The sequence below is a fragment of the Phocoena phocoena genome, chromosome 8, assembly GCF_963924675.1.
Source record: "Phocoena phocoena chromosome 8, mPhoPho1.1, whole genome shotgun sequence".
NCBI classification, from domain to species: Eukaryota; Metazoa; Chordata; class Mammalia; order Artiodactyla; family Phocoenidae; genus Phocoena; species Phocoena phocoena.
In genome coordinates, this window is record NC_089226.1 from 38,625,716 (window position 1) to 38,637,827 (window position 12,112).

At 38.0% G+C, this 12,112-nt stretch overlaps 1 protein-coding gene across 1 annotated transcript in view; it reads right to left on the reverse strand.

Annotated features, from left to right (window-relative positions):
* Positions 1 to 2,550: 2,550 nt before the first annotated feature.
* The window catches only part of CEP57 (centrosomal protein 57), a 46,092-nt gene continuing 36,530 nt past the window's right edge, over positions 2,551 to 12,112 (reverse strand). The window contains exons 7-11 of the mRNA XM_065881899.1: positions 11,468 to 11,575; positions 10,849 to 10,926; positions 5,446 to 5,684; positions 4,478 to 4,622; positions 2,551 to 2,784 (exon numbers count right to left, since the gene is read on the reverse strand). Coding sequence (XP_065737971.1) covers positions 2,551 to 2,784; positions 4,478 to 4,622; positions 5,446 to 5,684; positions 10,849 to 10,926; positions 11,468 to 11,575 — 804 coding nt within the window. The remainder of the gene's footprint in view (positions 2,785 to 4,477; positions 4,623 to 5,445; positions 5,685 to 10,848; positions 10,927 to 11,467; positions 11,576 to 12,112) is intronic.

Here is a 12,112-nt window from a genome sequence, read left to right on the forward strand (position 1 = left end):
ATAGTCAAACTCAAAAACCAGTAAAATGGTGGTGACCAGGAGATGGAGGTTAGAGGGATAAGATCGATGTTAAGGGTACAAACTTGCAACAAGCAGTAAATAAGCCATAGAGATAATGTATAATATAGTGAATATAGACAATATTATACTATAATTATATGTGATAAATATCACTACAGTGGCAATCATATTACAGTGTTTAAATGTATCAAGGTAACACATTGTACACCTTGAAATTTATACAATGTTACATGTCAAATTTGTTCAATTAAAAAGAAACCCTTATAATAAAGATGTTTCTAACACAGCTACTTGCAAGCTGTGTTCAGCACAGTGTCATTTCAGGGACTGGAAGTGATACCCCCCCATTTTGTAATGCATGTTAAGAGGACATAATAAAGATACTTCCTACAAAGCTAGCTGAAGCTGTGTTCAGCAGTGTTATTTCAGTGCATGCAAATGATACCCATTCTGTAATGCATGTAATGAAGAAAAACACTTGTAATAAAAGTGTTTCTAACAAATGTAAATCTAAAAGAAAAAAAAAAAAAGATAATCCATTGAGGTGTGTGGAAGCCTGGGAGGGTGGTCTTAGCACTTTTTATATATTTCCACAAAACTTTTGAGTGTTCTATAACTTTATATTTATCTGTGAATATTGGTTGCATAGGTGTACCTTTTTCCTTTACGATCAGGGATATAAAATTTAGAGGCCTGTGTGGTTAAGTCGAAGCTCCTGAGCCTCCTGTCACTTGTCTGCTTACCCTTCTATTCTCATCGGCATACCTCAACTTTTATGTACTAGTACTGCTCAGCTAGTCCCAATTCTCCCATATAAAGGGCAGATTCCTGCCTCCTTGCTTTTGTTCATTTTACCTTGTTGACCTGGAACTGTTCTCCCATGGAGTTACTCCTGTTCTGTAGAGTTTAGGCATCATTTCCTCCTCCAGGAAATGATCCCTGTTCATCACTCCCTTCTCTGCCATGCCTCACCTCCCCCTGTGCCACCGCCTCTGTGGTACACATGCCACCACCGCACTGTACCGAAACGTGTAATTCAGGTATCTGCAGCCCGCTTGTAAGCATACCTTGCTTGCTAAGGAAGAAAACTGTACATGTAAGCAGAGGTGTACATACAATTTTAGGAGATTCACAAATACCCCCAAATCTAAGGACACTTTATTAAAAACTTTGTAGACAATGAATTCAGTAAAAGGCCTAACAAGTTTAGTGCCCAGCCAGCCACTACAATTCATGCTGTGCTAGATAAAATCCTAGAACTCCATTTCAATCCCAGGGGAGGCAAAAAAGGAATTGCTTTAATATCTGTCATCTAGTTAACATGTTCATTAGTACTCTTAAGAGTATCTTAACATTATACCATGAGATAATCCAGTTTTGTTGGGCCTAGTATCTATGTAAGCATGAAAAAGGCAAGTAAATTATGTAGTAAATACCATATATTCTTACTGTTCCTCATAATACGTTAATGTCCTATTTAAAAGTGTATTTTTTTGATAGAATGAAACAAATAAAGCCTTTATTAACAGGCTGTTAAGGAAAATTTCAGTGTTTCCTTAAGAAAACTGCTTTATTGATTTCAGTGGCAAATTTATAAAAAGTTAACATGTCTTGATCTATTCAAAATTACGATTTACATTATTAACACAATGACAATTGCATGTGTACAGTTAACACTGCACTCACACTGTACACCAATAAAAAATAGCCAAGGGGTTCTTCTAGGTTTTAAGATTAAAAACCATAATGCCTTGAAATAAATAGCATGATTACAAACAGGTACTATCTAAAAATACAAACATATGCTTTACAACACCTCCCGTTCTCTCTTCATTCTAAAACCTCATTTACAGTTTGTTTATAGTTTTAAACATGCTTTTGTAATCTTCACAGTTAACTGATTTAAAATGAATGCTTCGGTCTTCAAAAATTTTTAATGGTGGATTAACATCGATAAAGGTGTATTTAACACTGATCAATGTTTGAAGTGTCAAAAGAAAACAATCCTCTTAAATATGTATAAATATTTAAATATAGAAAACCTCCATCAATAGTTGAAACAAAGTACATTTAATGGTTGTATTGAAAAAGAGAAGTGGGCAATTCACGCCAGGGGAAGATTTAAAAATGAGACTTTTCAAACACTGCCTATGGGACAGCCTCATACTTTGATGATTTAAACCTCATTTTACTTAGATATATAGAACTATTAAAAAAATCACACCCACAAGTAAAACACTGGTAATTTGTTTACAAAGTGCAATATCTCAGTACAGCAAATTCATCTCAAACAAGGAAACAGAGTATGTGTGGCTTCTTGGCCTTTAAAACTCCCCTGGTTTCCACTTAGATGGGTTAACATTTAGTTGTGATATGTAACATAAGAAGCCTATGTAATGAAGCTTGGGCCCCTTAATACCTGCTATTAATTAATTCCAACGTTAAGAGTATGAGACCTGGAAAGTAAACTGTCAACATCTGATTGATGAGGTACGGATTATGTGAATAACATTTATGACCTGGTACCAGTCAGTAATCCCAACACAAACTATTGCTCTGTAATGAATTCTGTATGGTTTGCATGTCCTTCAATAACTGAAGATTTTTCCTGCTTTTTTCTCCAGGTCTCGGTTTGGCAAAGTCCTTCTTATTTGTGGTCCCTGTGGTTGCAGAAGAACGGCCGCTGCTGTTTCCTTCTTCATCAAGAGTCTTTTTGGTGGTTCTTAATCCCCTCTTCTGCTTCTCCAACTTCTGTTTCTCCAGCTATACCAAAAAACCAAGGCAGGGAAAAAAGGAGAAATTAATGAAAACATATTTTTCTGAAAACTGTTATTTCTAACTCTCATACTAAAACGCATATAATATATTCTGGGTTTATATTTTTAAAGGCTTCAAAAATCTATTGTATTAGTCATTTAACAGTGTTTAAAATATATAGTGACATAAACACTTGTAAACAAGAGTCAACACATCAATTCTGGTGCTGTATCAGAAGTTAAGACTTGCCAAAATGCAGCACAGGGTGAGTGAGAAGCAAGGGAGTTCGGGGGAAGGTCTCAGGGAGGCGGCAAAAAAATCTGACATGGGAAATGGAAGACAAGATTTTAATACATGAAGGAGAAAGGCATCCTAGAAACTAGTCTGCACAGACAAAGAAGCACGTTGCCGATGGATGAAGGGATGTAATGGTAATGTATTAATACTATGAAAAGGATTTTTATTATTTCTCCTTTTAGAATAATTTCAGATAGGGAGCTTTATTTTTACTTTAGCTGCTGGCTGAAATAAATCGCTGCTGGCACACTGATGTTCCATTAGAATAAAGTTAAATCTAATGTACAGGAAACAAATTAGATCATTACTCCTATAGGAATCATTTGCTTGTATTTATTCTTTTATTTTTAGTATGTGAACTTTGGAAAAAAATGCTTATAAAGCTAGGTTTTGGAGTTGCAAAGACCCCAGTCTGCATCATACCTCTGCCATTTACCAGTGAGCCAGTATGTCCTTGGGCCAGTTACATAATTTCATTTTAGGGTATGCCCACCTCCCAGGACCTTGGCTCCAGTTTCCTCATTTGTAAAATGAAATATATACTCATCTCATAAGCCTTCCATGAAAATTAAATAAGATGACCTAGAGCACTCAGCATTGTGCCTATTACACAGCAACCAATTAATAAATGTCTGCCAACCTGTTCTGCTACCAGTCTTCTCCGTTTCAGTCAGCTGTACCACCGTCCTCTCCCTCCACGTGATATCCAGCAGCAAGCAGCCCTGATAATTCTATTTCCAAGACTCACCTCAAATCTGTCTACTTCTCCCCAACTGCAGTCACCGGTGACCTCTGATCAAGATAAGCTTAAATGGCATAGTTGGTCTCGCAGCCTCTCCTGTCTCTACCCCTTCCCGGCAGTCACAGTTTTCTCTTAAATACACCAATCATTACACTTCTCTCTGGATGGAAACCCTGGAGTGTGACTTCCCATTGCACTTGGTAGATACTAAATACATGGTTGTTTTATTAATTAGTAACATAAATGTAACTAAAGATCTTTTTCACATATTTACATCCGATTTATTCCTTTAGAAATTAAGAATTTCTAGGTGTTTTTAAAAAGACTTGGGTAAACTTAGAACCATTTAAACTCATCACAGAGGTAAAGCTTGTTCATATAAGAATATTAAACATATTCAGTACTTGGAAGATGTATTTTAGATTATAAAGTCTACTCTGAGACTTCAAGACAGTGTCCTCTTAGCCTGCTTAACACCATTTCTTAATAACTAATGCAATGAATTCATAAGTGTCTACAGTGAAAAATACTTCCTGTAGCTTTCTTTCTATGATACACTTACAAGGGCATCAATTAACATATTTGAAGAAAAGAGGTTATTTTGTTCTGTTTTACTCTTGTTTTTTTAATTATTAGAAACGAGTTAAGGAAAACAGTTACCTGGGCTTGATATTTTCGAACTTTAGTTATTTGATTGGCCTTTGCCTCCATCCTGCCCACTAATGCCTCCAGTTCGCACTCTAGGTTGTCTTTCAGTTCAGTGGTTGGTGATTCTTGGATAAGTTTCGCAAGCTGCTGGTGGTCACTGTATAAAAAACAGAAGGAGAGCTTGGTTAAGTTTCCTGTGTCAGCTGGTTAAGTCCACTACATCTCACTCACCATGGGACCACTGCTCTGCGCATTAAAAAACGACTCTATTTTGGGACTTCCCTGGTGGTCCAGTGGTTAAGACTTCGCCTTCCAGTGCAGGGGGTGCAGGTTCGATCCCTGGTCAGGGAGCTAAGATCCCAAATGCCTTGCGGCCAAAAAACCAAAACATAAAAAAACAGAAGCAATTCTGTAACAAATTCAATAAAGACTTAAAAAATGGTCCACATAAAAACAAAAACAAACCTAAAAAAAAAAAAAGACTCAATTTTTAAAAATGGAGCAAAATTTTCCATATTATTAGTGATAGTGTAAAAGTTTAAAAAAGGTACTGGATGCAAATGCAAGAAGAGTTCTTAATTTCAAAGCACTTATTTATACCTCTACCTTCCCCACAAGAGCATTACATATGTAGAAAAGGAAAGTCTAGAGAAGGATCTTGTTCTTCAAACACTCAATTCCTAACTTATCAGTTACGTACAGCCAAAGTCAATGTAGATCAAGCTCCCAAACAAGGAAATAAAACTTAAATGTAAACCTTGGTCTCCAAAACATTTAAGTTACAGAAAAAGGAGAGATTTCACCCAGAACAGTTGTATTGGTTAAAGTCCTAGTAACTTGTTCAGTGGTTGGTGCAAGGACTGTGTTCAACAAATATTTCTTAAAATACTGAAATATGAAAGACAGAATAAAGTCACCAACAAGTTAAATGAGGTTTTAGAACTAAATATAACTAAAAAAACGAAAAAACTGAAACTTACAAGCTCATTTGCCCAAATTCATCTTGTAAAGTCTCTAAGACTTCTGCCAGCTCTTCATTAATGCTGCTGGAGGGGGGAGGCGTTGCTGACTTCTTGCTTTTCCCGCTTCGTGAAGACACTTGCTTCACCAAAGGAACACTGCTGACTACTCGATCATTGCACAAGACTTTACTGTGTTGCTTCATTAGATGTAAGACATGCTGAACATTGGCTACCACAGCATGGCTAGGGCTGGTGGACTGAAGGAAAATGAAGAGAAGTAATTGAAGCCACATCCTCTAGAAAAATGTTTTCTCTTTCCCCCCTAAGCCTGGGTAAAAACACCCTCTCCGCCTCTGCAGAAAAGCCTGTGACACAAACCTCCTGGTGTACAGTGCATCTCCAGTCTCCCCTTACTCTCCACCCTAGTGTTATCTACTACACACCCATCTCTATTAGCTATGGACGAACATCCCAACTGTCCCCTGCTCCCAGTCTCTTCAGTCTCTAACTCCATAGTTCTATCAGTTATCCTCCGAAAATATTATTCTGATCACTTTCTTCTATTTGACACCCTTTAACGTTAAGCTCGTTGACTCTAACGTCCAAACTCCTCAGCACAGAAATCAAGGCCCTATAACACTAAGCTGCAACTTCTACACTTTGGCCTCATGTCCCACTATCTCCTACCTGCTCTCCACTATTTGAATGAACTGTATTTGCACATGCCATTTCTTTTGTGTGCCAATTTTTATACCATTTTTTGTTGTTGTTGCAGTACGCGGGCCTCTCACTGTTGTGGCCTCTCCCATTGCGGAGCACAGGCTCCAGACGCGCAGGCTCAGCGGCCATGGCTCACGGGCCCAGCTGCCCCGCGGCATGTGGGATCTTCCTGGACCGGGGTACAAACCCGTGTCCCCTGTGTCGGCAGGCGGACTCTCAACCACTGCGCCACCAGGAAGCCCCTATACCATTTTTAAAAACCCAGTTCAAATACATGATTTGTAAAGACTTTCTTAAAACATCCAGGTAATTAATTGGTCCATTCTCAGATCACCTATGGCATTTATCTCGATCACAGGATTTATCACAATATATTGTAATTGTGTTTGCATGTCTTTTTCACCTATTAAGTAGTGTAAGCACTTCCAGGTGGTACAGACTATTACCGTATTCATTTCTCTGTCCTCTAGTAGGAAGCATTAAGTTCATGTTTGTCACATAAGCAACGGGAAAAACCTGGTAGCCCTCTCAAAAATTTTGTTTTTGTTTTGAACACTGAACAAGTCTCAATGTGCAACTTCAATTTATAAACAGATGGTTGGGCCAACCTGGCTGCATAAGCAAGTTAAAATGCAGATTCCTAGGTAGCATGCCAAACTCAATCAGTGTGTGGTCAAGGCTTAGAAATGTACATTTAAAAGTCTGCCAGTTGATTCTAATCAGCCAGGTTTACAAACCACTCAGCTAAACTAAACAGATGCTCTTTTTATCCTAGTTTTTGTTGTTAGGTAGCAAACTGAATTTAGTAATATATATACAAAGATGTATATACCACATCCAAGTGGGGTTTATTCCAGAAATGCAAGGCTAGTTCAATGTTTGAAAATGAATCTATGTAATCCAGCATATCAACAAGGTAAAGAAGAAAAATCACATAACCATATCATTTGATGAAGAAAAGCATTTGAAAAAATCCAACACCCATTAAGGGTATAAACTTTCAGCAAAGCAGGAACAGAGAGAAATTTCCTCAAGTTGACAAAGAGCACAAAGAACCTACAGCTAATATCATACTTATTGGTGAAAGACTGAATGCTTTCCCCTGAAGATCAGCAAAATGGCAAGGATATCCACTCTCATCACTCTTACTTACAACATGATACAGGAAATCCTAGCCAGTGCAGTAAGGCAAGAAAGGAAATAAAAGGCACACAAATTAAAAAGGAAGAAATAAACTATCCTTATTTACAAATGACATGATTCTTCACATACAAAAAGCTTATGTAAATCCAAAAAATAATTCCTAGGACTAATAAGTGAATTCAGCAAGGTCACAGAATATAAGATTAACATAAAAACTCAAATATACTAAAACGATCATGTAGAAGCTGAAATTAAAACAACACAATTTGGGCTTCCCTGGTGGCGCAGTGGTTGAGAGTCCGCCTGCCGATGCAGGGGACACGGGTTCGTGCCCCGGTCTGGGAAGATCCCACATGCCGCGGAGCGGCTGGGCCCGTGAGCCATGGCCGCTGAGCCTGCGCGTCCGGAGCCTGTCCTCCGCAACGGGAGAGGCCACAACAGTGAGAGGCCCGCGTAATGCATAAAAAAAAAAAAAAAAAAAAAAAAACACAATTTACAATTGCTCAAAAACATTTGTATATAAATCTGATAAAACAGGAATGGGACTAGTATGATGAAATCCTGATGAAAGAAATCAAAGATCTAAATAAGTATGAGATGTACCATTCTCATGGGCTGAAAGATTCAACAAGGATGTCAATCCTCCCAAATTAATACAGTTCCTATCAAAATTCCAGCAAGACCTTTTCTTTGGTAGAGAAGTTTTTTCTAAAATTCACATGGAAAGGCAAAGGAACTAGAAGAGCTAAAAGAATCTTGAAGTTCTTTTTCCTGTTATTTTTCTGACTCTATTAAGGAAATTTTATGTCTTGAATCTAGTAATTAAAAAAATTGGAACGTGTATTTATCTTTTAAATTTCATTTTTTCTAGTAATTCACCTTTATTTCACTTTACAAATGTACTGGTTTATGACTCTATAAATAAAAATAAAAACTGGTCCTCCACAACAGATAAGTTTGGGAAACGCTCAGATGACAGCACATTCTTAGCTGTTTGAATATTTCACAAAAAGTACAAATTAAAACTTCAAAAGAAGACCTCAGGTTGAAAAGCCCTATGTTCGAACCTGTCCTGTTCAAGTATTAATGACTTCAGTGAGAATTACCAAAGATAGGCAAATTAAGTTTGGGGATAACACATACATAACGGAAAACTGAACTAGATTCTAATCTAATGTAGGATAGGGTGAATCAATTCCTGAAGTGCTCCATTTGATTAAAAATTCTGTATAAAAAAATCAGCTCCACAAGTATAGGACCTAGAGAGGCTGATGCTAAGACTAAGTAGAAGACCTGTTACTTCAGATGACTCTAGAATTAATGAGTGAAAGGGATGCTGTGGCTTCCCCATAACATTAATGTGATACTAGGCTGATTTAACAGACTATCTAGAACATGACCAAGACTCTCTATCCTGTGCTAGTCACACCACATTTAGAGGACTATATTCGATTCAGGAAGGGAGTGAGGAGATGGTTAAGAATCTCATAAAGGGCTTCCCTGGTGGCGCAGTGGTTGAGAGTCCGCCTGCCAATGTGGGGGACACGGGTCCGTGCCCCGGTCTGGGAAGATCCCACATGCTGCGGAACAGCTGAGCCCATGAGCCATGGCTGCTGAGCCTGCGCGTCCAGAGCCTATGCTCCGCAACGGGAGAGGCCACAACAGTGAGAGGCCCGCGTACCGCAAAAAAAAAAGGAAACTCATAAAGCATATCTTAATGATGAATAGCTGAAGAAAAAGAATTATTTATAACCTAGAAAAAGGAGATGAGAATAAAGACACAGCTATCTGGGACTTCCCTGGTGGTCCAGTGGTAAAGAATCCGCCTTCCAATGCAAGGGACGCAGGTTCGATCCCTGGTCTGGGAACAAAGATTCCACATGCTGTGGGGCAACTAAGCCTGTGCGCCACAACTACTGAGCCCGGGCGCCTCAACTAGAGAGCCCACGGGCCGCAAACTACAGAGCCCACATGCTCTGGAGCCTGCGTGTTGCAACTAGAGAAGAGAAAACCAGCACACCACAATTAAGAGTGAAGCCCGCACACTGCAATGAAGAGCCTTTGCACCGCAACAAGATCCTGCATGCCTCAACAAAGATCCCACATGCTGCAACTAAGACACAACACAGCCAAAAAATAGTTAATTAAAACAAAAACAAAAAAAACCCCTTAATTATCAATATAAGGTTAAAAAAAAGATACAGCTATTTTCTAAAGTTTTAAAATTTTCCTATAGTTAAGGGTTCATTTGGTCTATGTGGATCCCTGAGAGCAGAAAAAAATACCAATGAGTAGAATTTATAGTGACAGATTTCATCTCACTTAAGAACTTTCAAATAAAGCTGTCTATAACTGTGAAGGGCTGTTTGAGGGTATAATGAGGTCTCATCAATAGCTGTATTTGGACAGAGTACATGACCATTATTCTGGATGCTTACATAACGAAAACATTGGACAGGGAACTGTACTAAGTGGGTCCCAAATCTAAATGAACATTAGATTGAGACTCGGGAACAACTGACTATACTTTCTAGGTCCCACACCCAGAAAATTCTGATTTAGCAGAACTGTGGTGGGGCCTCGTAATCTGCTTTTTCAGATGCATAGTCAATGATTCTGATGCAGCTGGTCATCCTTTGAGAAACTTTCCAGCCCAAATCAAAGATTCTGTGGCAAAGTAGAAGAACCTTGGTTAGGAACAAAGGTTCAAAGATGAACCTTTTGACCTTGGTAGGTCAAAAGATGGTCTGCAATCTAAGAAGAGGTTAAATTTAGGGTAAAGGAAAGCCAACGACAAAACTTCTTAAAAGTGATTTGGCCGCACGCATCTACAAAGGGCAAGTGGAAAAGCTAGGAAATAGTTCATTCCCTAAGCTTTCACTGAGGATTTACTGTGGGGTTAAAACAAACAAATAAATACCTAAAATTAAAATTTACTCCTCAAGCTTCTCAAATTCACAATCTAGTTGGATACTCAAGGCATCTATAACCAGCAACAGAAACATTAATGAAAAAGTGGTATAAACTAACACAATGTTAAGCACTTCTTAGAAATCACCCAGTACTTGCTGATACTTGATAAAATTATCTCCACATTTTTAAGCACTGAAGGAACTTAAGATTCAAGTCTATGTATGACTGCTTCTTGGAGAATGAATCCTATACGTAATAAGCATGTGAGGACAAAGAGGATGTGACTTCTTTTCATTTAAATATCTATCTATATCTAAATACAAATCAACAGGGCTGATCCTAAAAATCCAGTGCTACAAATATACTATTTCCTATCTGCAACCACACCTTCTGCAAACCAGAGTCTCTGCTTTTGCTCATAAGTTCCCTTCTGCATAGACTCTACCTGCTTTAAAGTGCCCCCCAGTCTCCTCCCTGCTCCCCCAGTCCCATAAAACTTTCCTTCATCTCATTCTCACATCACTATGATCCAACTGGTAAAAAAGCAGAAAAATATTTCCGCCGTTTATAGGTATAGAGGCAGATGAGTGGATTTAATTCAAAGATCTAAGTTGTACAAAAAAAGCCAGAGTTCGACCAACTCACCTTTCCAGCTACAAATGGCATATCACCCAAGCATAATCTATAATGTGGTTGTGCAACAAAGTAGTTCCTAGAACCTTTCTGCATGGAAAAGAAAAAAGAAGAGCAATTTTACTCACATGATGATAAAAGCTGGCCATATAGGACTAACCTGAAACTTCAGCTTACTGCTGGGCTACTGCTTGTTTTATCTCTATAGGCATTATGGTCTGGAGTTCCTTATAATGCTCGTCAACACATATCCTAGCCTAGGAAAGGCTAGGAAAGAAAAAACAGTTCCTGACAAAACATCAGTTACAGTCTCAGTAGAGAAACTGTGTGTGTGTGCACGCGTGCATGTGTATATACACAAACTTTTAAGTGCAAAAGATAATGCGATACTGAATAATAACTAACATTTGAGCGGTGCTGTGTAGTTCTAACACTTTCATATATATTATCTCACTGTCAGGGTGCAAATTTAGAAGTAGGTATTACTTATCCCCATTTTCCCAATGAAGAAACTGAGAATGAAAGCGATTTACTCATCCAAGGTTGAAGTACCACATGGTTTATAAGTGTTTTCACATAAACTATGCCAAGTAATAACCAGCACTTTGACTTAATGGTTATTTTTTCATACCTTTTCTGGTGGTTTTGACTTCTTTTTTTTAATTCTTTTTGCATTGGGAACACATGAAGTTGCCTTATCTTCAAAGATAAGTCTATTTCTTTCTAGACCAGTCTGCAACTAGGAAAAATATGAGAGCCTGAAGTTAATACTGTAGAAATAAAAGCTATGATTCAAATTTGAGATCTGCCATGTAAAGGCCTGTTAAAAAAACCTACAGTAGTATCGTATAGTATAGAATGAAAAACCCATCATAGCTGTGTAGCTATATCTGGAATCAATCCGTTAACATTTATCCGATATTTTAAATCAATACCACTCTCTCAATTTACTTAAAGTGCTGTCCTATAATTTGTCCTTTCACTTAGCCTGGAAACGTTTAGCTCCTTATTTGAGGTTGGTCCTTAAATCATATCTAATGAGTTAAAGGCAGTATTTCTAACTCCAAACCAATGTTTCAACATTTTCTTCTTGTCACGCACAGCATATACAACAGCGTTAGACACAAAGCAGCTGGAGAACAAAGTACAATTTCTTCCTCTTTTAAAAACTCATACACTTAACAATGTAAGAAAAAGGAACTGGAAATCTATGTCCAAAACAACTGGGAAGTATATCAGAGAATGTTATCAAGCCCTTTTCTCTAGCTTAGTAACT